The sequence below is a fragment of the Alternaria postmessia genome (genome assembly GCF_024291825.1).
Source record: "Alternaria postmessia strain BMP 2775 chromosome Unknown scaffold_76, whole genome shotgun sequence".
Taxonomy (NCBI): Eukaryota; Fungi; Ascomycota; class Dothideomycetes; order Pleosporales; family Pleosporaceae; genus Alternaria; species Alternaria postmessia.
In genome coordinates this window covers 1943-28729 of record NW_026260149.1, presented here as the reverse complement: position 1 = coordinate 28729, position 26787 = coordinate 1943, and the positions used below count along the sequence as shown (strand labels likewise).

General features: G+C 52.5%; 9 protein-coding genes and 1 non-coding gene across 10 annotated transcripts; 6 read left to right on the top strand and 4 right to left on the bottom strand.

Moving 5' to 3' along the window:
• Positions 1-2659: 2659 nt before the first annotated feature.
• J4E82_008828 (uncharacterized protein) lies at positions 2660-4507 on the top strand (the record flags this gene model as incomplete). Its single annotated transcript, XM_051735058.1, has 1 exon — positions 2660-4507. One exon carries the CDS (start codon positions 2660-2662, stop codon positions 4505-4507), a length of 1848 nt encoding a protein of 615 aa, XP_051585155.1.
• A 1039-nt stretch (positions 4508-5546) lies between these two features.
• J4E82_008827 (uncharacterized protein) lies at positions 5547-6792 on the top strand (the record flags this gene model as incomplete). The annotated part of the gene is made up of 2 exons (XM_051735057.1): positions 5547-5863; positions 5925-6792. 2 exons carry the CDS (start codon positions 5547-5549, stop codon positions 6790-6792), a joined length of 1185 nt encoding a protein of 394 aa, XP_051585154.1.
• A 262-nt stretch (positions 6793-7054) lies between these two features.
• Positions 7055-13125, bottom strand: J4E82_008826 (uncharacterized protein; the record flags this gene model as incomplete). The annotated part of the gene is made up of 5 exons (XM_051735056.1): positions 7055-8201; positions 8254-8857; positions 8906-10332; positions 10378-12993; positions 13043-13125. The coding sequence occupies 5 exons, from the start codon at positions 13123-13125 to the stop codon at positions 7055-7057; spliced, it is 5877 nt and encodes a 1958-aa protein (XP_051585153.1).
• A 503-nt stretch (positions 13126-13628) lies between these two features.
• Positions 13629-14803, top strand: J4E82_008825 (uncharacterized protein; the record flags this gene model as incomplete). Its single annotated transcript, XM_051735055.1, has 3 exons — positions 13629-14142; positions 14194-14714; positions 14765-14803. 3 exons carry the CDS (start codon positions 13629-13631, stop codon positions 14801-14803), a joined length of 1074 nt encoding a protein of 357 aa, XP_051585152.1.
• A 674-nt stretch (positions 14804-15477) lies between these two features.
• J4E82_008824 (uncharacterized protein) lies at positions 15478-16473 on the top strand (the record flags this gene model as incomplete). The annotated part of the gene is made up of 2 exons (XM_051735054.1): positions 15478-15885; positions 15946-16473. 2 exons carry the CDS (start codon positions 15478-15480, stop codon positions 16471-16473), a joined length of 936 nt encoding a protein of 311 aa, XP_051585151.1.
• Positions 16474-16555: 82 nt separating this feature from the next.
• Positions 16556-16629, top strand: J4E82_008823. The gene has a single exon. It is a non-coding gene; the product is annotated as a tRNA-Ile (tRNA).
• Positions 16630-17447: 818 nt separating this feature from the next.
• Positions 17448-18988, bottom strand: J4E82_008822 (uncharacterized protein; the record flags this gene model as incomplete). The annotated part of the gene is made up of 2 exons (XM_051735053.1): positions 17448-18728; positions 18785-18988. 2 exons carry the CDS (start codon positions 18986-18988, stop codon positions 17448-17450), a joined length of 1485 nt encoding a protein of 494 aa, XP_051585150.1.
• Positions 18989-21228: 2240 nt separating this feature from the next.
• On the bottom strand, positions 21229-23208 carry DML1 (mtDNA inheritance, partitioning of the mitochondrial organelle; the record flags this gene model as incomplete). Its single annotated transcript, XM_051735052.1, has 4 exons — positions 21229-21496; positions 21651-22216; positions 22267-22926; positions 23137-23208. The coding sequence occupies 4 exons, from the start codon at positions 23206-23208 to the stop codon at positions 21229-21231; spliced, it is 1566 nt and encodes a 521-aa protein (XP_051585149.1).
• Positions 23209-23525: 317 nt separating this feature from the next.
• On the bottom strand, positions 23526-24692 carry J4E82_008820 (uncharacterized protein; the record flags this gene model as incomplete). The annotated part of the gene is made up of 1 exon (XM_051735051.1): positions 23526-24692. One exon carries the CDS (start codon positions 24690-24692, stop codon positions 23526-23528), a length of 1167 nt encoding a protein of 388 aa, XP_051585148.1.
• A 208-nt stretch (positions 24693-24900) lies between these two features.
• Positions 24901-25745, top strand: J4E82_008819 (uncharacterized protein; the record flags this gene model as incomplete). The annotated part of the gene is made up of 2 exons (XM_051735050.1): positions 24901-24983; positions 25043-25745. The coding sequence occupies 2 exons, from the start codon at positions 24901-24903 to the stop codon at positions 25743-25745; spliced, it is 786 nt and encodes a 261-aa protein (XP_051585147.1).
• Positions 25746-26787: the final 1042 nt, after the last annotated feature.

Below are 26787 nucleotides of genomic sequence, written 5' to 3'. Positions count from 1 at the left end.
CTCGGGCAGGCAGTAGATGGATCTAGGCACTAGTTTACACTTTTACTTTTCAGCTTTCTTGGGGTCATGACGGCGTGGAACCGGACTTTGGGCACTGCAGGTGCGAAGGCGAAGCGCGACGCTATACGCACCAAGGCGGAGGCGCGCAGCTATCGATGCAGATGGAAATTTCGGCGTTTTGGGTAATTGCAAATTACTGTGGATGGTCTCGATCAGATTGTGAAGAAATTTCCTCACTTCCTATAACCTGCGACTGGATTTTCCTCTCGTGTGTTGTGGGTATAGTATGGTGTTTATGCGCAAGCGAAGGATTGGACGGATGGGCGTTACGCCGTTTACCAGGCGCTATTGTTTGACAGCCGGCGGGGCGGCGCATTGCTACACGGCGTAAAAGCATTGTTTCGACGTTATCGCGAGCTGCCGTGAGCGATGACGGAAGGAGGTTTCTCTCCCGAAGCTATCGCTTGTATGAAACACGACAGGAACGGAGGGGCAACAACAGAAGCGGGGCTCATGCAAGCAACACCAAGTCGGAGATGCACATGGCAGATTGGCAGTAGGGTGAGCGATGTTCTGAGGGTGGCATGACCATAATGTAAGGTGGGTTGTGTAGATGATTAGCCAATCTTTCTGTTTTATTGCCTAGAAAATACTGGGCAAACTCAAGTTCACCGTCAAGGGGGCCTGATACCGAGACCCGGGTAACCGATGTCTTGGAGTCTTGGAGTTTCAATCTTATCTCTCAAGACGGTAGGGTCTCCCTTGGGTCAGGATTGAGTCGCGACAGGGACGGGAGTCGCGAGTCGCCGTGGGGGAGGATTGTTGCAGGTCATTTCCGAATGCAACCTGCGGGCTTGGTGAATCGTGGCAATGCGAATTGATGAGTTTACAAGACTGGGACAGAGCGATGGGATGATAGTAGACGTGGGCATTGTCAATGATTAGGAGTTAGGAGGTCGCGACAGCGGACCGTCTGGTCCAACGACGGCCATTACTGCAGCCGCGGCAGTGCACGTGTTTTCTTTGTGTGTGGCGCAGTCCAGGGCATGGCACGGCTACTGCCATCGCATGAAGTTGACATGGCTTTTCCTGCCAGACTCACCCAACGCCCGACGCACACATGACAAGACGGTTGAATCGAATGCTCAACTCCCAGATTCAGGGATGCCGACAGAGACCGACTCGACTCACAGGGTTCTTCATCCTCCTCCGGTTCGCGCAATAGTGCAGGTGGAGATTTCATCAGGACAGGGCGTGGCGGGCCCAAGGAATGGGTTTTGCCTCGGCGGCCTGACAAACTGGACAAGATGCATGAGAGGCGCGCGAAAGCCGTTTTACCAATACCGATGCGAGCGATCTTCCCCAGGTTGCTGATGAGGTTGACTCGCTTGTTGTTCTGTTTTGGGCGGTCTACTTTTAGGCGCCGGAGTTCTGGAGCCGCACAAGTCTTGGGATGGACCTTGCGCGTGCAACCGTATTGGCAGGAATAGATTGGGCGGCTGGTTTGTGAATTGTGTGAACGGGTGTGGCGGAGCGTCATGATGGGACGAGTCGACTCTGAGAGACGGGATCATGGCAGGAGAAGGGTGCAGCTGCACTGTACTCGGTGCGCAAGAGATGGGAGACGGGGCCAGTACGCACGACATCCCAGAGCGTATCATGCAGCGTGGAGCAGCCCGGGAATCGGCACTCGTCACATGCTTCATGGCCTCAACCTCTCTCTCGGCCATTCCCGTTGGCGGTGGACAGACGGTGAGCTGAGGCTTGGTTTCATGGCGCATCCAGGCACGGCAATGTGAGTGGACAGCTTCCTTCGTGTCGTTTCAGCGCCTAGGCCGGCCGGGCGCTGCGGAGCCAATCAGCCGCCTGTTCCGTTCCTCGACCCCTGCATTGGCCTCACCAACCCTCCCATGTTGCGAACCTCATATCCACTGTTTCCCTCGCTCCCCCTCTGACCTCACGCTCCGCCGTCCCTTGTCGTGTCGATTCCATACCTTCGTTTCTTGTCCACTTGTTGCTCACTCGCTACGGCAACATAGTACATACACTTTCGCTTCTCATACATCCCACGAGCCCGTTTCCACGTCCCCTATTTCCACGCCTAGTCCCCCCGGTGAAGAGAAAGCCTATTGACGTCGCTGCTCAAGACCCTCGGCCCTACTCGCCTTCACTGTCGCTATTATCGATACCGCACATCGCCAATTCGCCGCCTACGCACTATTGTCAGCTAGTTCCACCGGACTGGACCGCGCCTCGTTTTCAACACTCCCACTACCACTACCACCAATTCATCCTCTTCGACGTGCAGCGCACTGTCGGTTCTCCTCAATCCTTGTGCATACACACCGGCTACTTCACGACACATTGTGATGTATTCACCGTGACCACGGCCTATTCCTACCCCACACTGTCAACACCAGCCGCTTCGCAAAGCGCCCGTGGGATATAGGTCCATTGACAACGACGTCGCGCTATTTCTCCTGCTTCAAGAATCCCGTCACTGAAAGCACCTGGTAGTGCGCAACAATTCACTGTTCGCATCGCATCGCATCACGTAGCCTCGCATCTTCGAGAACCTGCAGCTAGCATCCCTTTGTGAGCACCGACTCACAAGCGACCTGTACCTCTCTCTCTACAACCGAAATACAATTACCGAGACATGTCTCTCACACGGCTTCTCCGCCTCCGTGGCGCCCAGCCAACCACACCACTCGCCAAGCGCCACTTTCTGTCAAATTGGGATGCTGCCGAATTCGATGATCTCAAATACTCGTACGGTCTTGAGGGTGTAGACCAAGTCGGCAACTACCTATGGGTAGACACATTCCTGTACCTCCTTGTAGGTATCTCTGGACTTCTCCTTCTTCTACGCATATCAAACATGTGGTGGAAACACAGCCGTCATCTGAGCGCAATGGGAAACTCAAAACAAAAGTACTGGGAGGTCAACCGGACAAGCTGGTGGCCGTGGCTCAACAGACATGTCCTCATGGCACCCCTATGGAAGAAGAAGCATAACGCCCAATTCCAGATTAGCAGCGCCATCGACAACGGAACTCTCCCTGGCAGATGGCACACCATAATGTTGGTCATCTATGTTGCCCTCAACGTAGCTTGGTGTGTCGCTCTCCCTTACAAGGTGCTCGACCACAAGGAGACCCTCGCTGCGCTCCGTGGACGCTCTGGAACACTTGCCGCCCTCAACCTCATCCCCACTATCCTCTTCGCCCTCCGCAACAACCCGCTCATCACTCTTCTCCAAGTCTCTTACGATGACTTCAACCTCTTCCACCGCTGGGCTGCACGCATCACCATCGCTGAGGCCATTGTCCACACGGCTGCCTGGTTGTACAACACCAAGCTCGCAGCAGGATGGCCTGCCGTTACAGCCGCTCTCCACACTGAAGGCTCATACGGCTGGGGTATGGTAGGAACCGTAGCATTTACCTTCCTTGGTATTCAAGCATGGTCGCCGTTCCGTCACGCCTTCTACGAGACCTTCCTCAACATCCACCGTCTCTGTGTCATTGCCGCCCTTCTTGGTCTCTACAAGCACTTGGAGCTGCACCACCTCCCCCAAGTCCCATGGATGCACCTGGTCTTCTTCTTCTGGGGTGCCGAGTGGGTCTGCCGATGGGCCTCGATCATCTACTATGGCTTTGGTGTCAGGCAACGATCTTCAATCACCGTTGAGGCCATGCCCGGAGAAGCTGTTCGTCTGACCATCAACATGGTCCGCGAATGGACTCCCCGCCCAGGATGTCACGTGCACATGTGGATGCCAGCCCTATCCTTGTGGTCTTCGCATCCCTTTTCGGTTGCCTGGGCTGCTACTCTCACCCCCGAATCAAAAGAAATGACACTGCCCATGCTTGAAGGCGATGTCCTCGCCCTCCATGGCCGACCTCAAAAGTCCAAGCAAATCAGTCTTGTCTGCCGTGCTCGTACAGGACTTACCCGCCATATGTACGAGAAGGCCTGCAAGAGCCCCAACGAGCAATTCACCACCTTCGGTTTCATCGAAGGTCCGTATGGCGGCCACCACAGCCTGGACTCCTACGGCACTGCGGTGCTCTTCGCCGGTGGTGTAGGCATCACCCACCAGGTCATGTACCTAAAGCACCTTGTCAACGGCTACAACAACGGCACTACTGCCACACAAAGAATAGTCCTCATCTGGACAGTCCCCACATCCGACTGTCTAGAGTGGGTACGACCCTGGATGGACGAGGTCCTCCGCATGAAGGGTCGTAAGCAATGTCTCCGCATCAAGCTCTTCATCTCAAGACCCAAGGGTCGTGTCGAGAGCAGCAGTGAGACGGTCAAGATGTACAGTGGTCGTCCGCAAGTGTCGAGCTTGATCGAAGATGAGGTCAAGAACCGTGTTGGTGCTATGGCCGTCACGGTTTGCGCGTCAGGCGGTATGGCTGATGGAGTAAGGCATGCGGTCAGACCGTTCCTTACGCAAGGTAGCGTGGATTTCATCGAGGAGGCCTTCACATACTAAGAGGGCCTTGGCCGAGAAGTCCAGTCTTGTACGATATTGTTGGCAACGTTCCGCTATATTCATTTCTTGCTTCTTCAGAACCACCTGCCATCCATCGCACCACCTCGTGCACGACGCTACGCTCGACCACCCTGGGCATGTCACACCCAGGTTCATTGTACATCATCCGACAACCCATATATCTATACTAAAACACTATCTTTCCTATCCTCCATCGTTGTTCACTTCTTGTAACTATTTGTTCATAATCATTTACTTCTTGTCCATATGTCCTCGTCTCATACTTGTCATGTCTCTCTTTGAAACTCTGATCCGGCGTTTTATGAGCGATGCATTTGTTAGCGTTGTCTGGGTTTTTGTTAGACATTCTAGCGTAGCTCTGTGTACAGTATGCCATCTACCAAAAAAGTTCATCATCATCTTCTACTGTTCTCACTCGTTGTTTTCGCCCTGCGTGTGCAATTCTACTGTGCGTTTATTGGTCTTGCAAAAGAGATGTTCTAGGACCAGGGTCCAAGCCCGTAGATCAGGGTAGCTGATATCGTTCTAGACACCTCTACATCATCTCTAAGCCCACACAGTCGTCACTTCCCCCACTTCGATCGTTTGAGGGTCCACGTAATCGCTGTCTTCCTTCCTGTGTTCGTGGCTTAGTCGACCAGGTCAGACCGCCGACTTACCCGTGTCGCGTCGGCGATTGGTCGAAACGCGTAGTGAAGTGGAGTCGGCCAACTCAAAAACCCCACAATGGTGCCGCAACGGCATAAAGTGGCGGTGACGACATGTGGCTGTACAGGTGCGACCGCAACATGGCTTGTGTCATGGCAGAGTGTATAAATAAGAAGGTGCTACTTCGGCGCCGACGGGGTCGTGCCTCTCCGAAGTACATGACAAGGCTGTAAGAACCTTGACTACAACTTTTATTATTTATATTCTCCCATCGAACCTTGATCTACAACTCGACTGTGCAACCTATACGACTCTACCTAGAGTAACCTAATCGACGAAATCCAAGTTCATTATCACACACGGAAACATCATGTCAGGCTACGGTAGCTACGACGGCTCTGGCTCCGGCTACAACCAGGGCGGCGGATACGGGCAGCAAGGAGGCTATCAACAACAGGGTGGTTATGGACAAAACGACTACAATGGCAGTGGTGGATATCAGCAGCCTCCTCCTCACCAACAACAATCTCACCATGGCTTAGCCAGCCAATACTACGGTGGTCAAGGAGGCCCTCAAGGCTACGGTCAACAAGGAGGTTACGATGCGGCACCTCCTCAGTACCAGCAGCTTCCTTCTGCTGCAGCCCACTCATCCAACTCCGGTCGCAACTCCTTGAACCAAGGCCAGTAAGTGTATCTGTACGGATTACATGTGAGACATACGCTGACTTGTTACACCTACAATCAGTCAGAATCAATATGGCGGCGAAGGTGACCCTGAGGGTGACCGCGGTATCATGGGTGGTATTGCTGGTGCGGCAGCAGGAGGATATGGTGGTCATGCTCTAGGCGGAAAAGCTGGCCACGGCGTAGCAGGCACCGTCATCGGAGCGCTCGCGGGAGCATTCGCCGGACACAAAGGCCAAGACGCGGTAGAAGACAAATGGGACGAGCACAAGGAGAAGAAGAAAGAAGAGGAAGACCGTAAGCGATATGAAGAGGAGGAGGAGCGCCGACGAAAGTACGGACAGCAACATGGCGGTCCTCCCCCAATCCAACACCACCAAGGTTCCGGCAACCGCTCGAACGACCAGCGCACCCCGGGAGACTTTGGCGGAAACTTTTCTGATTCATCTCGCGATATCAGGCTCGATGCCCATGGCGACTACACACTCCACGCCCAATGCCGCCGAGCAGATGGCTCTTACCAATCTTCTTCCATCTCCCTGAACCGCATCCTGGAAAACGACGGCGGAAGTTTCCGCTGGTCAGGCTCCAACAACAGCGGCGGTGGCGAGAACACTTACACCGTCCAGCAAGGCGACACCCTCCGTGCCATTGCCTCCCGTTTCTCCCACTGTTCCTACGAAGAGCTCGCTCGCCACAACAACATCGCCAACGCGGACCAGATCTGGCCAGGCCAGAACCTACGTATTCCAGGCGGAAACAGCAGTCGTGGAGGTGGCGGCTTTGGCAATTCTGCGCGCAACATGACGTTGAGAGATGGTGGACAGAGGCTGGAGGGTGATTTGGAACATCATGGCCAGTGGCATAGGAGGGAGATCAACCTGGATGAGAGAATTAGCAACCAGAATGGTGCTTTGGTGTTCGTTTAAAGGATAGGAATATGGAAAATGCTGAAAAGAGCTTCCATTTGGCTTCCTCACCTTTAGCCATTTAGTGTAAGAAAAAAAAAAAGACCATTATCTTTATCCGCGTCAGGCGGTTGCCAGAACATTTTGATGTACTTGCCCCACATCAGGTATGCTATCTCATAACCAGTATCATTTCACATGAGCTACAACTACGACAAGACCACTAACTACATGCCACTCGTTTACCCAAGTTGCTGCCGACGCGATAAATCTCTCATCCCAACTATTGCGCATGGTTCCCCCCAGGTGGGCCACCAGGCCCGCCAGCGAAATTCATTTGAGCTAGAACATCCCTCTTCCAACTATCATCCTCACTCTCACTCGCCGTAGAGTCGCGGTTTGCTACTCTCAATCCGCCGCCACCACCTCCTGCACCACCGGCTCTACTATCGTACGAACCGTGACTAACATATCTCGTTACTTCTTCACTATATCCGGGATCATATCCCTGGCTATGTTGTTGGGAGTCCATCGTCCATGTTTGTTGGTTTTGCTGCTGCATATTCGGGTCTGGTGATGTGTTATCGTAAGAGTGATACGGCGTGCTATCACTGTAAAACTCTCTTCCATTCCACGTCCCGCTCTGGTTTGCCTCATCTGCAGGACCGGGACGGAGCACATCAGGTACCTGACCACTTAGACCGCTACCGCTAGATTGATACTGCTGTTGTTGTGGATGGTATGCGTTTTGGTAGTTACCAGGTTGGTGCTGGTGCCCTTCATCATTGAAAGGACCAAGTCGATCAACAGGCGAATAATCCATTGGACCACCTTGTTGCGCCTGGAGATTGGGGAGGAAGGACATGCGGTTATCTGTTGGTGTGCGATCGCTAGGGTCGTGAAGTTCGACGCCTTGATTCTGGCTGGGTGGTGGGTTTTCGGGGATGCTTTGATAGTACTGTTGTCCTGGTTGTAATTGTTGCTGTTGTTGTTGCTGCTGCTGTTGCGATAACGAGAGACTATTCATTGTCGCTGTCATGCCGAGCAAGCTTGGTGCTCGAGTCGAGCTTGCCTTTAGACTTGCTGGTCCCATTCTGCCCATACCAAGCATGCTTCCGCTCATACTGGCACGTCCTGCGCCAGGCTCTTCACTGATCATTTGCGCGTCCGAGCCATTTGGATCACGAATACTGTATTGCGCAATTGTACGCATCTTCCTCGTTACCCAGCCCGCTAGGATTTTGCCTCTTTGCTTCTCGCCAAGACGAGACCTGTGGAAGTCACCCTTCTGCACGAAGGACACGATATCGATAACGAGTTGGTGTTCGTTCAAGATGGCATTTACGATGACAGGGACCATGCTTGCGAGGAAGTTGCGACGGAAAATCTCCACAACGATGACGACAAGGCCACCTGCTTGGAAAACGGCGCTGCAGATGGTCAGTAAGTGTGATCAAGGGAAAGTAGGCGGAGAATACGAACCATCCTCCAGGAACAATATTCCGGTGGCAGCGCTCTACAGACTGCTCAATGTCCATTGAGAAATGATTAAGACCGTTGACTTCAAACGTATCGCCAATGCTGCCCAGAACAAACAGAACTTGCATGTCAACTGGCGCACCGTTGGGGCCAATCGGTCGTGTAACATTGTGTAGAAACCCTAGTTCTCCAGTGCGAACGTATCGCACGTTCGGGTCTCCGTCGACAGTCCTGCCATTGAAGCGTTCTGCATCCAACCGTTCCTTCGAGCCGTAGAAGCTATGCGCGTTCGCTTCGGACTGCACCCAAATCTCGCCATACTCGCCGACCAGACAAAGCTGGTTGGTCTCTGGGTTCACGATTGAGATTTGTGTACTAACTGGTACCATACCCGAGTCCTGGACTAAGAGAGCACCAGGTTCCGTGTCTGGGTCGACAGGCATGATGAGACCTCTTCGAAGGGCACCGACGTCGAGATGTAGTTCTATGGGTTCGATGCACATGTATGACCGCGATGCGACCATAGGATTCAGTACGTGTGAGTAAACGGTATTGATTGCCGTTCGGTCCAGACTTGCTGGCGAGAAGTGTACTCGCACACGCTGGTCTATCAAGAATTAGATTTCAGATGCTTATACAGGATCGCAACACTTACAAACGTCTACGCGTGGCCGACCGTCAGTCGCGATCATGAGATTCTTGAGCTCGTGCAGAGCCATGTTCTTGCCAGCACCTCGTGCAATAGCGTGGTCCAGCATTTGGCTGGTCGCATACGCGTCCTTGATCTTGTATCTCGACATGGTCTGGAAGAGGATGTTCGGGTTTTGCGCAAAATCGACAGGTGACACAAGGTAAGTTGGCGCTGCGAGGAAGATACCCATAACACAGGTGTGTATGAAGCCAAGACCGATCGTGCTACGAACACATCCAAGGACGGGCCGTGTGCTCGTCATCTGGCACGTTTCTTTCTGAACTTTGCACAGCGCCATGATTTGGCTGTGACCTAACTGCACAGCTATGCGTCTCTGGTCAGGTGTCCAGTATGTCCATACTAGAACAGGGAAACCAGATTGTATCCAAGCAGGTCGTATTGTGAGCTTAAGATCGCGGCAACCACTAGACTGCTTAGGTGGTTTTGTGGTGTTATAGGTATTCGGTACGTTGATCTTGAGAATAACGGCTGACTGTTTGATGTGCTGCGATACTTGCTTGACCTTCATCAAGTGGTCTACGTCAGCATTGACGAGTATAGCCTTGACCTTGAAGTCGGCAATGATATGTAGTAGTGCGGGCGCGTCTTCATTTAGCCTGTTCTGGTCGATTGGTGCCATGGGTATACACACGGCTCCAAGGACGAAACACGCGTGTACGGCATAGACAAAGTCTTCCGAGTGGGTGTACATCAAGAGCAGGTGGTCACCAGTCTGAACCTTGACCTTGTTCTTCAGGTACATGGCGACACCTGCGACCTTCTGGTCGAACTTCTTCCAGTTGACGCCTTTGCCCTCTTTACCTCGACCATCTACAGTGCAGTAGGCGAGCTCTTCAGCTTGTCGTTGTACACGCCATTGCATAAGGTCATGAATGTTGGAAAATTGGTTGAGCGGCGTCGACGTTCTGTCGTCAATAACGACTTCCCTGTGATCCACTCCGGAGTACTGCTTATCTTGAAGCATCAGGAACTGCTGGCGTGCCATCGACGCCTCGTAAGACCACATGCCGCCAGCAGGATCATCACCTAGCGCAATATTCTGGACCGACCTCTCGACGCCAAACTTGACGTGAACGCAGGGTAGCGAGCCATTGTCAAACTCTCTCCGGCAAAGCATGTTTCCAATTTCTCGTCGACCGTTCTTGATGACTCGCGGGAGTGTGTTCGGTGCAGTGATCATCACACAATACACCCGAAGGTGGTGTTCTTGATACAGTACCTCCATACATCGCTCAGAAAGAGAGTCTAGGAAAGGAATGTCAAGTTGTTGTGGTGGCCCGCCTGGATTTGTGGGAGCAGTTGATGCGGCTTGTGTCTCGATAAGGATGATTGGTAAGTATTCGCCGTTGACATAGGAATCGAAAGACGAGCTGCGCAATGTTAGGTTGATTACCCAGAGATTCGATAGCACTTACCAGTCGTAAATCTTTGGAACAGCTTTCATAATGCTGGTGACAAGATGCTGCACGAAGAAATACCTATGTTCGGCTTCTAGCTGACCGTGCTCTACCCATTCAACGCGCTGCCTAATCCGGTCCTCGTACAGGCCTAATACGAAGATTTTGCCTTCTACCACGCATCCGAGCAGTCCAGTGCGTAGAAACTCCAGTTCGAGTAGTTGCGGGGTTGGGCTGCCCTCTACGAAACGATATGGCCGAGCGTGGAAAATAGTCTCAGTGTGCTTCTGCAGCTGCCAAAACCCTCCGGACAATGATGGCGAGTCTACCCAGATCTCTCCTATGGAATAGGGTGAACACAAAAGATTAGTCTCCGGATCAACGACGGCCAGCGTCGCGTCTGGTATCGGGTAGCCAAAAGCACCGACTCTCATAGTGCCGGGTTCGTTGACACGCTTGCTCACTTCCTCTCCAATGGCCAAAACAACAACTTCGTTCAGCTTCAGTGCTTCCTTATCTAGCAATATTTCGGTCAACTCGGTTGGACTCTTCTTTTTCTTCTCCTTGGTGTTGTTCGTGGTGCCGCCTCCGATGAGACTGGAATAACCATTGGCTGCCGCGCCCTTGTCCTCGGCCTCATCCTCACCATCCGACTCTTCCGGTGCTATGCTTAACGGACATCCCATACGCTCTTCACCACCCAACCAGTCGCGTACTGAGATTATCATACCACCGTGCTCGGGCAAGCATAGCATAGGCGCAATGAGCTCTCGTGCTCTGGGATTCCTCAGAGGTCTAAAGTAACGATCTCCAAGAATCTCGTGGAATTCGCAATCAACAGTGAGTGTGTCGATCAGGCAGATCTTGACTGAGCCAAAGTTGGGTTCGGTGTTCTTCTTGAAATTCCGCGTAGCCATGGGATCCTGCTGATAGTTGTACGCTGCGCGTTTGAGGCCCGGATAGTCGGCGATCAGGATGTTCGACTTGTACTTGGTGATGAGATGTGCGTATAGACCTGGCGTCTCCATTGTCGGTGTTTCCAACCAAACTGTGGTGTGACCGCCGTAGACGGCAAATAGGACACTAAGGATGAGACCAGCGCTTTCGCGCGGATCGAGGTAGGAAAGAATGACTTCAGTCGGCGTTCTGCTCTGTACTGGCGCGACGAATTTGCCGGATGAATCTCGTAGGTTGCCGTTGAAAGTGTCCTGACTTTGGTGGTTGGCAGGTATTGTGCTAACCATGGCGCTGATACAAGCCATCTGGTGCATGATGGTGCGGTGACTCAGTACGACACCGCGCAAGTCGCCGGTTGGCGCGCGCGAGAACTCGATGTATGCTACTTCGGGTACTTGCAAGGCCGGGGTGTCGTCATGCTTCTTGGGGTGGTAGCTTCCAAACTCGTTGGTTTTCCACCACTCGACTCCGCTCGGCCACTTCAGACGGTTCTGACTAATGTCACGATGGAAGGCCTTGAGGTTGTTGTCTGTGGTCAGTGCAAGATGTGCCTGAGTTGTGGTCAAGAGGAGGATGAGTTTCTGATAATCATCGACGCTATTGATGGGTACCGCTACAACGCCTGCGATGAAGCATCCCATCAAAGCCACGACGAATTCGATAATCTCCGTGTCTCTGTACACGAGCGCTACGCGATCGCCACGATACAGGTTGCTCTTATCCCTAATGACTTTGGCTACCTTTTCAGCACGACTGGCCACTTTCTCCCAAGTGATGGAAGCCGTTTCCTTGCCCTTTGCATCCAAGACCCAGAAGGCAGTGGTCCTCGGCTGTGTGCGAGCGCGATAGCGCAATACAGCGCCGATGTTGTCGAACTTGGACATTTTGATGTTGTGGTTGTGAGGGTCGTAGACGTCGAAGGGCAGGTCTCGAGGTTCTAGTGGCAGCATTGTGTCTGCAGCACCGATGGGAAGGTCGCTCGGGTTCATCATGGGCGGTGGTATCGCAGCAGTTGGAGAGAAGGCGTCGCCTGTGGAGTAGCGGTTCGGTCCACCATACGAGTCGCGCTGGTCCTGCATCTGCTGTCCTGTGAAGTCGGAGAAATAGCCCTGGTTCACATCCAGCATCGTGCTCCTCCTGCTAGCCTCTCCCGGTGAGCCATATCCGTTCTCAAAGCCCTGCTGGGTGTCTGGGTTGAAGGCATAGTTGCCCATCATGGTCGGCTCGCGCGAGTAGTTGTATTCGGGTGTCTGTGGGCGCGGTATGAAGGTCTCACTCCCCTGGGACAGTTGAGAGGCGTTGCGCTGCAGTGACGTGGTGCGTAGGCCCAGCTGCTTCTCTTGGAAACGGCCTACCTGGCTCGGTGGGTATGCCATGTACTGGGAGTTGCCGGCGGTGCTCGTCGAGGAGCTGGCATAGTGGCCCATGGAGGAGCCCATGGTGCCCGTGGCGGAGCTGTCATGGTACGAGTCGGGTCGTGGGAGTTCAATATGCGGCGGTTGGAGTGGGTTTGGGCTTGGGTTCGGGTTTGGGGCAGAGAGGGCGGCGAGCGATGCGCTGCGGGAACCTGAGCCATCGCTCTGGGCTAAGCTCTGATGGCGCACGTCGTTCTGCAATTGCGCCGCAAATTCGGGGCCCAGGTACTGTGACAGCAGCACCGTCTTCCGCTTCTCATACCTGCGACGGGTTAGCGCACGTGGGGAGGGATGCGAATGCGACAACCAACCCCTTCTGTGTGATGTCGCCCTCCTCGAGTTCGTGGTCCAGCTCCTGCAGCTTGGCCCGCAGCTCCGGATTCGTCTCCGCCATGGTGTCTCTCCTTCGCTGTCTGTCTTCCGGCGGCAGTAGAGATGGAGCGGATGCTGTGGAGATTATACAGTGGCAATCGGCGACATGTCACTATAATGATACGAGGCGCGTGGAGGCGACGCGGAGGGCAGTCAAGGGGAATGCGCGCGTGAAGAATGGCCAAAAGGAAGACCAATGGTTGGAACAGACCCTGTCGTCGAGTGCCTGGAATCCCACATTGGCTTGAGACAAGTCAGGTACGCGCAGGCCACCACCGGCCATACAGTATGACGTTTTACCCCAGAGCGCCCAAGTGGCCGTCTTAGTCAGCCGTCGTCGCCGCCCCTGTACGCTGCTGCTGCGACCATGTGGGCGTGGCCATGGGCGTGCGCGTTGTGCCTCGGCTCGAGGATGTTGCACGCTGCGCCGGAACGCGACCGAGTGTCCAGTAATCTCAAACACCGCTCTTCACATATATGTGATACTCCTGCCTCTCTCCGCTACTAACATATTCATACCATACCATGGCTACCCTCATCCGCCCTCCGCCCGTCGACCATTCGCAATCCGAGATCGAAAATGTCCTCGAACTGACCCAGTTGTCCGACATCGACCCCAATCTCTTCACCAACACGCGTCCGCTATGGCATCCACCTGGTGCGCGCGGCATCTTCGGAGGCGCCGCCATCGCCCAGACGCTGAGTGCAGCCCAGAAGACGGTTGACCCTGACTTCACTGTACATTCCATGCACTGCTACTTTGTGCTTGCTGGCAACGCAGAGATACCCATCATATACCATGTAGAGAGGGTGCGATCGGGAAAGTCGTTTGCCACGAGGACCGTCCAGGCGCGACAACGCGGAAAGGTCATCTTCACAACTACTATGAGTTTCGTGCGCCAGAACAGCGGAGGAGCAAAAAAGGTCGAGCACGTCACTCCCATGGCAGACGTACCGGGTCCCAACGAGGGCATGGACGACATGGAACATCCCAGCGGCCACAGCCCCTTCCAGAGTCAGAGAATGCCAATCGAGAACGGCAAGTACTTTCACATGTCAGTCCCAACTTGCCCAGTCTAACCCCGTCCAGACGACTCCGATAAGCCTCACACCAAGAAGTGCCGACAGTGGGTGAAGGCACGCGGTCGCATCTCCCCCGCCGGCGGCCACGAAGCCCATCTCTCTGCTATTGCCTACATGTCTGACAGCTACTTCATCGGCACCATCGCGCGCACCCACAAGTTATGGCGCTATTCCACACAACGCAAGAGTGCCGCAAAGTCTAGCATTGACGAAGACGTGCTCAAGACACTGCTGGAGATGGATGACGCTGAGCTGAAGCGCCAGAAGTTTGTCGACGAGGCAGATATCCAGCGCATCCAGCGTATAAAGAATGGCGAAGACCGGTCAAAGGACACTGACGCGCCGCCTGAGATTGGCATGATGGTCAGTCTTGACCACACCATCTACTTCCACAACCCTCGCAGCTTCCGGGCTGACGAGTGGATCTTCACCGAGATGGAGACACCCTGGGCTGGTGACGGCCGTGGACTTGTCTTCCAGAGGATGTACACCCAAGACGGCACACTCATTGCGAGCTGTGTACAAGAGGTAAGAACTTTGCTATTCACACATGCAATCAGCTATGCTAACTTGACTAGGGCCTCGTTCGGCTTAAGCAGAACGACAGCAAGCTGTAAAGATGTAGTCACGCTTCTCAGTATTCATGTTTTCGCTTATCCACTTGTAAAGACTTAGATCCTTTATTGATTTCCAATTACACTGCAGCCGACTCATTCCATCGCTCCTTCCACTCCTTGGGCGTACCTTTTGGGCCTTCATGTACTTACGCGAGGATATCCACTTTCACATGCCTGCCGAGCGGGAAGGGTCCAACCAGTAGTCTAAAGAGACTATTGGTTAACATATTACCTTTATTCGTCATTAATTCTACACAGAAGGATCCAAGACTCACAGGCAACAGGAGGGTATACACGCTAACACCAATCCACGCTGTCAAAAGTTGCCCAAAGAAGCAACCTGGAATACGTCATGCCGTAACACCCGAATGATGCCGATCAGCCCTACCCGCACCCCTCGAAACAACCAAATCCCATGGCATACGCAACTCTTCTCCACAAATCTGCCCCAAACCCCTGGTCTCGACTTTTACAAGATGGAGGTCACGGCGTCCCAACCCCCCATCCTTTATCTAACAGCAATCCGCCCGCGTGAACATCTGAATCTCCCGATCCCCGATCCCATGAATCATCGACTCCGCATCTAGCACCACCAACTAACACTGTCGTCATCTTACCTTCACGTATGCACGCGTCAAGTTAGGGCTGCGCATATATAATAAACAACCGCATCTATGGATTCCGCTCCCGACAACCCAAATTCAATGCCTGCAGCAACCAGTGGCTCTCGCTCCAAACTTCTTTCAACAGGCCTCAAGGACTTTCTTAGCAAACCCGCTCTCAAGCATCCACAAAAGGCATTCACCGTACAACTTTGGAACGCGGAACAAAAGGCCAACCCTACTGGCAACAATCCACCTCCACGACTAGCAGCCGGACAGCAAAGAGCAGAAATGTCGACTTCAGCCAGCGGACAGGCGACGGGGGATATCGTGAGTAGCGCGAACTCGGGATTTCCGAAGACGAGCGATGCGCCAGGCGAGCAGTTTGAGCCCAGGCAAACGGCTACAAGTGAGGACTATGAGCCAGATCCGAGCAAGAGCATCAAATTGAGCCCACAAAGGCAAGCATTAGTCGACGATGTATGAGCATATACCTTCGCATCATCACCCTCAAAAGGAGAAAGCTAATGACACCCACAGATCATCGCCCTGTACTCCTGTCAGCCCACTATTCAACGAGTAAAACGTTATACACCAGACTGTGTCTACGATGACCAGTTCGTCTACGCAAACGACCGCTACAAAATGGCCGGTCAATGGTTCGCCCTTCCCAAACTCTTCAACGCTTCAATCAATGAATCTTACCAAGTAATCCGTTCCGACGACGATATCATCCAGTTCAAAAACAAGCAGTCCTGGACCTTCCGTCTGATTCCCAAGACAGCTACCATTACCGGTTTGGTAACGCTTAGTCTGGATCCTGCGACCAAGGACAGCCAATTTATGCAGATCAAGTATCACAAAGACCAGGCAAACGACAAAGATTACAGTCATGAAGGAGTGGGTTTCAGTTTCAAGAAGTGGCAGGCGGACAACGTGGTAAAGCACATGGACACGCCCGAGCTCAAAGAATTCGAGCAAGATAAGGGCGCCAACAAGGAACATGTTCGAAAGTATGGAAGTGGAAAGGAAGAAGGTAATGCACCAAAGAAGGATTTTACGAACTAGTCAAAGGTTCAGATGAGCAGCTGGTGCATCAAATGTGCCCACCAATATAATTTAAATTTTTTTTCCACAACTCCAATAACTTGGTCGCTTAGCTCAGTTGGTTAGAGCGTGGTGCTAATAACGCCAAGGTCGCGAGTTCGACCCTCGTAGTGACCATTACAGCCTTTCTTTTTGCTTTTTGAGGATATATACTGATGGAATTCCTTCTTTTTTTGCTGTTGTGGGTGTCTTTGAATGGGGGTCGGACGGTGACCACACCAACCACGATATTGACCTCTGTGAAAACTTTAATGGCGGGGTATACCATATTCACAAAGCAAACTACTTGTGTAGTTATCAAGCCTATTGCCGTCTACAGCAATATAAAACATAGACACCATGTATGTGATTAGGTTAACGTAGACCATACATTCATATATGGTCCGGTATGACCATAAATTTCAAAGTATTGTAGGTTGCAAACATAATCATTCATAGCGTGCTGACACTGCAAAGCAGTATGTTATACAAGTCAGTCACTCAAGTATATTCGTTCAGAAGCTGGTGGACCTCATTATAGATTACTACTCCAACCGCCCGAGCTATCTAGATTACTAAAGCAAAAGGCCACCTTCATTGCTTCATCAGTTGATTTACCCCAAGCCGTACCGCGCAGTGCGTATCGCAGGACACTGTATAAATGCTAGCCGATACCACGCAATGAAAATGCTCATGGCCAGAATATGTAACATAATCGCCATAGTCCGGCCACGCCACCGAAAAGAAGAGAAGGGGGTCATTAAAGATTACAAAGGGATGTCGAAGTGTTCAACCCGTCTATCTTCCATATGCCTGTGCCGTGTTGTTGAGTAGGGGATTAAAAAAGGGGTTTGGGTAAAGTCTTGCAATAAAAGAGAGTAAGGAAGGTGAGAAGTGTGCTTTTGTACATCTTGTACAAAAGATTTTCGGGGGTGAGGTGGACAATGATCAACTGCTTAGACGAAGTAAGCGAGAGCAGCGGCACCAGCCATGAAGGCAGCGAGGGGCTTGGTGGAGCTGGCGGCACCAGTGTACTCAGGATAGCCGGGGGTGGTAGCCGAAGAAACGTGTCCGGTGGATGACGAGGCAGGAGGAGTGGCCTTGTAAGAGGATGACGGACCGGGAACGACAACACTGGTAGATGCCTCAGGAATGGGGACAGATTCCGTGATAACAGGAGGAGGAGGAGGAGGAGCGTAGTAGGAAGATACTGGGGGAACGATGATAGTGGTAGATACCTCGGGAACGGGGACAGACTCGGTAATGACAGGAGGAACCACAGGGTAGGTGGAGGGTCCGGGTACAACAATAGTGGTAGTAGTGTCAGGGCAAGGTGTCGATGACTCCTCTGGAACTTCAGGTGTCGAGCTAGGGGGAGGGACAACGATGGTCGTGCTAGACTCGGGGCAAGGAGTAGACGACGACTCTGGCACCTCGGGCATGGAGCTTGGTGGCGGGACTACGATGGTAGAGTAGATGGTCGTCTCCTCTGGCACGTAGGGAGTTGAGCTTGGAGGTGGCACCGTGACGGTCTCAGTCTCCGGGCAAGGAGTGGACGATGATTCAGGAACTTCTGGTGTAGAGCTTGGTGGGGGGACTGCGATGGTAGTAGTAGAGACCTCGGGAGTCGAGCTGAGGGGCGGCACGGTAACAGTCTCTGTATCTGGGCATGGGGTGCTGGAGTATTCGACCGGAGGAGTGTAGGTAGAAGTCACAACTGGGGGAGTGTAGGTAGATGTAATAACCGGAGGGGTGCTGGTCTCTTCACAGGGTGTGCTGGAGGACTCAACAGGAGGAGTGTAGGTGGAGGTGACAACCGGAGGCGTGTATGTAGATGTGACAACAGGAGGAGTGCTTGTCTCATCACATGGCGTGCTGGATGATTCCACCGGTGGAGTATAAGTTGAGGTAACAACTGGAGGAGTGTAGGTAGAAGTTACAACTGGGGGAGTGTAGGTCGATGTAACGACAGGAGGGGTGCTGGTCTCCTCACAGGGTGTGCTGGAGGATTCAACAGGAGGAATATAGGTTGAAGTAACCACCGGGGGAGTGTAGGTGGAGGTGACGACAGGCGGAGTGTAAGTTGATGAGGATACGACAGGAGGGACAGTACTCGAGACCTCTGGGATGCTGCTGCTTTCCTCATCGCAAGGAGTGCTGGACGCCTCGGGAGGGGGTCCGCCATATCCACTGGAGATCGCTGGGGTCTCGGAGGATGAAGGAACATCGTATCCGGCCTGTGTATTGTCAGAACTTGACGATCGAACAATTGGCGATCTCGGTGACGACTTACAGAAGACGGCATAGCATAGCCACCGGTAGATGCGCCGTACTCGCCGCCGTACTCGCCACCAGACTCTCCGCCGCTCTCACCACTCCACTCTCCGCTAGACTCTACGCCCTTGGACTCTCCGCCCCAGGATCCGCCATATCCCTTGTGTCCGCCGTAGCTACCTCCGCCATGGGGAGCAGCGTACACAGCGCCCACAAGGGCCATCATCGCGAAAGAGTATCTCATTTTGCTTTGGATGGGGATTTTCTGTTTGTATCAAAGTTGATCAAGTCGGAGGTGCGGAATTGAAGTAACAAAGCAACCGTAGCGAAAGAGCTGCTGTAGAAGTGTTCGAAGACTTAGTAGAACTTGAATGGCACGACAGATAAGACAGAGAAGAAGGAGATACTTAATATACTCATTAGGAGAGGCGGGATCTCCGCAGTCTACCAGCCTTCTGCTTTGCCATACCCGTAAAAAGCCACAACAGGGTCACATCCACGCACGACGGTTGAGGGGCACCGAAGTCGTTCTCCACAATCATGCGAACGGAATTTAGTTCAAAGTCTCCACAAGTCCATCATGGTTGTAACGTCGATCATACCATGGAATGAGGCTCCTTCAGAGTGTGAGACATGTCTAGCAACGCTCGCTGGCCAAATTTGCCCTAGCAACCGGCCAACACTTTCCGTGGTCAGCCCACGGCTACACCAAGTTCTATCGAGGTGCATGAAGCTTACCAAAATAGTCCGTACAGTAAGCCTTGGAAGAAAACGGCGTCCAATATAGGGTTGGCAGCGTTGAAAGTTGGGGCTTACAGCTGTACTCCAGCCACCATAACAAAGACTAACTGGCAGTGACATCACGCAGTCTAGAAACGGCATAGCTCCCCAGCTGCACAAACCGAGCGCTGTAATACTGGCCTCCAAACCGTGTCTTCATATTGTTTGGTACCATTCGGTGAGATAAAGATCATAATACAAGTCCGGATCTAGGCAATTAACCTGCATTGCGCGGAGTAAGTGCCGTTAAGGCATTGTGGGTTCATCTCTCGCGAGCCACGGGCTGTGCATGGATGGTGAGACTCCGTAGAACAGTGCCGCCAATCGAATATCTAGACACTGCTGATATCGGTGTTGAGCAATATAGCGAAAAACAAAGTTCCTTTCCCTTGTTGTTCAGAGACTGTAAAGTGGAAATTTGCGCTCGGTGACAAGGATCCCGCCACACAATTTCCCAACTTCTGCTGAGCCTGGAACTGCGCGAACTAAGATCCTCGCTCCTTCGCATACGGGAAGTACTCAGATGCGGCAAGAAGACATGTGCATTGCGCGGACTGTTTCCCGTGTTCATGCCACCCGTGGGAACAGCGTAGCCAGTCTCAATAGTTTTGACTGTTTGAACCAGCCACTGTTAGTAGCTAAGACCGTGGCTGCAGATACATGTATTGAAAACCAGTGAGTTACTATATCGTGAAAGCCTCAGCGCAACGCGGTTGGTGGACTCCCTGGAGACTGGTAGTGTCCCAGCAGGCTGGCGTAACGTTCGCTTGCCTCCGTTACCCCGCATGGCTCCAACCAGTACCTGCAGTCTTGCAGAGCACGATCGTGATACTTTTGTGGCTTGAAGTTCCCTTTCCTGTCCTCGTGAAGATTTAATCACGCGTCAGCTTGAAAGTCGGCCATGATTCCTGCAGCTGCAGCCGCCGTTTGGGAGTGGGCTGCGAGGATCGCAGCACACTTGAAATTAGTTCTGCTGGTAGGACGAACAAGACCTGCCGCGTACTCCGGCATCGCTGCTCACTGGCGCTTCGCGCAAGCGGCCGTAATACCTGCGTACGCACAACGGTCGAACGGAAAGCTCCACCACCCTGCACAAGCGTAGGAAAAACGAATTTTATCAATACCATCAGATCTCCTGTTGGTCCACCAGCAGATCATGACCTCGCTTTAAGCCAATCCTGGTTCTAGATTGCGATCACGAAACAGTTGCTAAGAGTGTGGAACATGCTATCTGTTGTCCTGTCGATCGACCCTTGCTTGGAGTCCTAGAAGTATCGAAGCACGATGTGTGACGAGTGACACAATCTGATATCAGCACGGGAATATTGTCCAAAGATCCTTCGTAGGTTGAGGTTGATGAAACCCTTTTTTCGTCCCTCAGTTTCTCCAGTTACAACTAGCAGCACCTCGACATCCGTCAGATCTTGGGGTTGCTCGATGATTGACAGTTCTTCCATAGCCCTGAGTCGTACTTTGACGAATCCACATGGATAGTGCAGGTGGTCTCATACGTTGTGTTGCCTAGCAATCGTGTGACTGACAACCGACATGGTAGATTGAACTGGTGTGGCTGACTGATCACATACGCTGTGTACATTGACGCTGGTGGCAGACGCGCTGTATTTTCCACGAAGACGCTGTGCACCAGATCTGTAAAAGCACGCCAAGTCTAGTACAGCTCGACTAATCGTCATCATCGCTTTCTGTACCGCTATCCCAGCCTTCATCGTACTCCTCTGCAAGAACTTGTAAGCCGTTACAGAGTGTTTCTTTTTCTTCGATGCCCGTCATCCGCTTGACGATTTGCTCCACTGCTCGGATCTGATCAGCAACAGCGGTACTTGTCGTGAGTCCAGTGTGCACGGCGAGCTTAGTGGAGTGATCGGACCCTACGTCCAGTATCGACCGAGGAAAGCTGTCAAGTAGAGGAAATAGTAGTGGTGCAGCAAACCTGGATCGCATTAGCATACGTTCGAATTCCGGCGTCTCACCCTGACCATGCAGTGAACGTAACATCAACGTCGCAGCCACAAGAGGGGATCAAACAGTTGCAGACCCGTCCAATCGCGACAAAGCATAGTGTAGTACAAAACGCAGATACTCACCTCTGCAATGCTGGTCCACTGTCGAACCTGTCATGAGGATCACGTTCGTTATCTTGAGACAGAACCCACTCCCCACGAGAAGCCTCTGCCCGTCCAAAAACGTGTTCTTTCTTTCCTTTCTTGGTAACCGTCCTATATTCGCGACTGAAGGTATCAATATCAAAATTACTTAGTCGATCGTCACTTTCACTAGTCTGCCTCGACGTCATGGAACCGACTTTTTCTGCTTGTTCGACTTCGTCCAAAGCTTTAGCTGACAAAACGTCTGGATCTGCCAAACTCATCTCGAGTTTTGCTATGCGTCGTTTTCCTGTACTGTTGATGGTGTTTTCCAGATCCTGGAGCGTGCCTCGTCCGCCCAAAGATGCTCTCAATCGTGAAGATATGGTCATGCTCTCCAGACCGACGACTTGCAAAGCTGCAATGTGCCAGGGCGACGTGGTGTCAACTGACAAGTAACCTGGTAATTTGGCGGGACTATTCGACATTGGCACATATACTGATGACTGCTCGCCAAGCACGTGGAGCGATCGTGCTGAATTCGTGATTTGTTGCAAACGTTTTTCCTAAAGTGTTTTAGTAATTCGCTGTATTGCGATGTTGAACAATGACCTACCCGAGGAGTCGTAGTATTGGCGCCGTGGTCACCCAAGCCCCAGGTCCAGATACTCAACTTTCCGTACTCGTCCCTCAATCTCTCTAGCCAACCTGACGTCCAGCCTCCCCAAGCGTCGTCAACACCCGTGAAGATTTGCAGTCCCTGGATACCATCGCATTCTTCAACGAATGGCCGCAGATCCCTATCGACTAAGTCGACCTCCCTCTCAAGCTTCTCGAACAGTTCCATGCCTACATCCCAACTCTCAAAAGGCATGAGCTTGTCGTTTACATCAAACTCAGACAATTGAACGATCGATTTTGGATGATAGTAGACACGGCTGTAGTCAGACCAGTACCGGACAGACGATGCACTGAGTGGGGGAGGATCCAGGCCGGCATCAAGGTGCTCCTGGTAGGCGGACTGTGGAATAGTCTCGGCTGCGCGCTGGACAATAGGCTTGGATGGCCAAACCCCGTTCTGGTCTAATATACTCCTGTCGTCCTCGGCCTCGTACAGCGCATTGATTTTTCTCATACTGCCAAAAGCACCTTTGAGGTCGTATATGAGCGTTCTTGGTGTGAAAGTATCGGATCCATCTGGAGCAACACCTGGCCTGAAAAGTACATCATGGTTGACAGGCGACTCTGTCTCAGGTGGATATGTGAAGTAGGACTCCTATGAGGATGTCAGGTTAAGCGTAATGAGCAGTTTGGCATAATGGATCATGAGACAGATATGTGAGGTGACCAGAACAGTGGGCGCAAGAGGAAGCAATGTATGTGAAAGAGTGTGCGAGCTCGATGTTTCCAGCGCTAGAAGTCAGTGCGCTATGAAACCGGTTCGCGGGAGTGGTGATTGATGAAATGCCAAGATCTCGCGACTTACCTGTGTATTCCAAAAGTGAGTGCCCAGGTAGTTACTTTGCTTGCCGAACTGTAAAGTCACGACTTCGTGCATCGTGAAGAAAGTTGCGTGACAGAATCTCAAAGTAGCTTGTATAAACGACGAGTTAATGTTGGTTTAAGGGAGTGAGATGAATTGAATGCCGATGGTGCAGATGGAGGCAAAAGGTGATTGGTGAGGTCAAGCTCTGCTTTTGCCCCGCACGTGGACACGCGACGAGGAAAGAGCGACTCCACTACAGCAGTGACGCTCCATTGCTGCTTGTAAAAATTCGAGATGAAAATAACCAAGTGAAGTTTCGCGTACGGGGCAAGGAAATGTACTGGTTGATTGTATTGGCCTATGGATGTTTAGTGATTTTACATGTTGTCTTAACCCATAAGCTGCAACTGATCGGTTGGCGGCCATCTGGTCTGCGCAAAGCTCAAACATCGTTTGATGCTCTGCAGATACTTCCTGGTCATTTCGTCACTCATGATATGTGCCGCGTTCTTATCGCTTTCATGCAGCTTTTCTCGCGCACTTCTCTCGTGAATGCCCACCATGGTGACACCGATGGGCCATGCCGCCTTACCAATACTAAGACGTAAATATCCATCATTCGCGTCGACGTATCTTCGCTCCTGTGCAGCGTGCACAATCTCTACAACGGGTTCGACGATGCTGTCTGGAAGATCGAACTTTTCTAGCTTCTTGAACAAGGGTCGCATGTTTTCACGTGCTTGCACCATAGCAGCATAGGCTTGTTTTCCTTGGTAACTCTCTTTGACTTCGGCATCTCGACGTAGGAGCGTGAGATCCCATTCTTTCAGCACCATGGTAAAGTAGCTCGCTAGTTGCCTGAAGAGGAACTCACGGCCTTGCTTGTCCTTGGGTACCTGGAGATTGACCTTCATGTCCTTCTCGGGTACTAGTTGTAGTGTTGTGGGTATCGGACCGTCAGTCATGATGGCTGCGAGGCTGTCCGCGCCCACGCGCTTCTTGTATCGCTTGAGACGTTGTTTGTGTGTCTCGCCAAACAGTCGTGCTGGTTCATCGAGGGCTCTCAGCCTTGCGACCAGCTCTTCGTCTTCGATGTCTTCCTCTTCGGGTACCGGTGTGCCATCTCCTTCGCCCTCCTTGTTCTTGGGCGGAAGATCAGGGAGCCCTAGTCGCCTTCGCCGCTGCCTTTCCTCTGCCTCTTCCTCTTCTTCTCTTATACGTCTTGATTCTTCGGCCATGCGCATTCGCTTTTCCCGGCGCTCAGCTTCTCTTTCAGCCTCGTCCTCCTCAGCTTTGCGCTTCTTCTCCAGCCGCTCTCGCCGCGCCTTCTCGGCAGCTTCTTGCTCCGCGACGTATGCAGCTTGCCGTTGCGCTTCGATCTCGCTGCGCTTCAGGTACTTTTTCTCGGTTGACTCGGCAGGCGAGGCTGTATCTTTGCCCTTCTTGATGTGAGCGGACATCAGCTTTGCGAAGTCCATGTTTGCGATTGTGATGCTCCGTGTGCGGTGTGATTTGACGTGTCGAGGATGGGTGAGTGACGGTTGCGACCTGGGCATTCACCTGGGCTGCAGGGTACTTGCCGAAGGATGGCGCTAGTGGGAGCTCTCCGCGTCGCGCTCCTTCACCCAAACTCTCCAACAATACTTCCGCATCCCGCGCCTGACGTCACACTGTCACGAAATTCCCACGACTTTGTCGCAGAATCATCGCGAACATCCTGCTATATCCGTCATCCTAACTGCTCACAAGGCTGCATAGCTCGCCATGGCTGCTCCTGCGAAGATTGATCGTCAAACAACAACGCCCTTCCTTTTGCGCCTCTTCTTCAAGCAGGGCTCATTTAACAGGTATGTGTTTCTGTGTCTATTCGCTCATTCAAACCGACTGTTCGCCTGACGAACCAAAGGCTAGACGAGTTTGACCCAGCACTACCACGCCTTCCAAGAAACGTTCAAATCTACACATGGCAGAGCTGTAGTCTGCGCGAACTATGCACGCTACTTCTCAGCGCAGTTCCGACATTACTACCACAACCGTATACTGGATCGCGTATCGCATTTCGACTCGTCTACCCAGACATCCAAGGCTCCAACCGGCCAGACGCACCAGGACGCTTCATATCGCGAGACATAGGCTCGGTCATTGTAGGCGCGCCATCACGGAATGAGGACACCGACATGGAAGGTGCCGACGGCGAAAGTGCTGCAGAGGCTCTCAAGCAACTCGATGGTGACCCAGACAAGACATTGGCGGATGTCAGGTTTATGATAGGCGACTATGTAGCATGTGCCATACTCCCGCCGCTGCCCGACGGCAGTGTACCAGCTGCCCCTCCGCCACTATCTGGACCGGGCAGGGGACCTCCAGGACAATACGGGCGGGGGCGCGAGAACGGTTTCGGTGGAAGAGGCGACTATGGTGGGTTTGGCAGAGGGGGCAGAGGAGGTGGAGGTAGATTTGATGACGGGAGACTAGGTAGAGGCGTACCATTTGGTGAATGGAGGAGAGGCGAAGCGCCGCCAGAGCGAGAGCCAGGCTTTGGAAGAGGAGGAAGAGGGCGAGGTGAAGATGACTGGCGCGATCGTGGCAGAGGCAGAGGACGGTGGTAGGAAACAATCTCAGTGGTGAACTTCACCGCATCCTTGCTGCGACTCGAAGACGGCACCGAAGTCGTATGAGCTAGCAGCTATACGAGACTTGCAAGTATCTTTCGAAACGCGTGAGTGGCTGTAAATGCTCTCAAGACTCAGAGCTAACGCTGATTCTGAAGAAGGTAGTGCAAATGCATCCAAATCTCAAGATTCCAAATCGTTGGACTGCCGCCAGACTTGAGCGCCTCCTTACCTTTTCACCTGCTTCCTCTCAATCGCTCCGGTGCATTCTCATGTTAAGCAAAATCCCTGGACGTCATCACAGTGATCACGCTAGGGTTAAAGGGCAATCGCGCTTTGGGTAACCCTTCCTGGCTGTGAACGTAGAGAAGCCGAGCTCCAAAGATCTGCCGTTGCGGGTCTTCAGATACCACTCTGTTGTACTGAGGCAGTCTCCTCACTCTCTGCCTCTGTAACTGCAAGGCCCGGTCTAGCCTGATCCACATCGTTGCCGCTTTCGTCTTTTTAGCTGCCAGATGGAATACCCTGGACCGGTGCCATACTGCGAGGTGAACTCCTACCCAAATAGTTCACGCCGACTGCGCCGGTCTACGAAGCTGTTTCTTGTGTGTGAGTAGAACTAGAAGGGAGGAAAACCTCTGGACACGAGTGGAGAGAAATTAATGATAACTTGCAACCTTACTTCTGCCCGAAGAAAAAAAGGTCGATCCCAAGTTAGGACATGACGTCTGTGGATACATGTGGTCTGTATCGATCAGAGCAGTTCAGAGAAGTGTTAGCACGTCGGGAAGATGCACCAAATCTACTCATCAAGCATCAAATGTGCTCATCAGGCTACGCGGAGAAGACACGAACTACGATATTGATCACATGATAAGCTATTTGTAACGCCTGCAAAGGTGTGTTTCCGATCGTTGCAAAAACGACGTGATATATCGACACTGTCGCTGATGCGTTGCTCAAGGATAAATGGGCAAGGCGTATTCGGACAACCCAAGAAGGTGCACCAGCGAGTGAAAACTCGCTGGTGCTGAGGGAT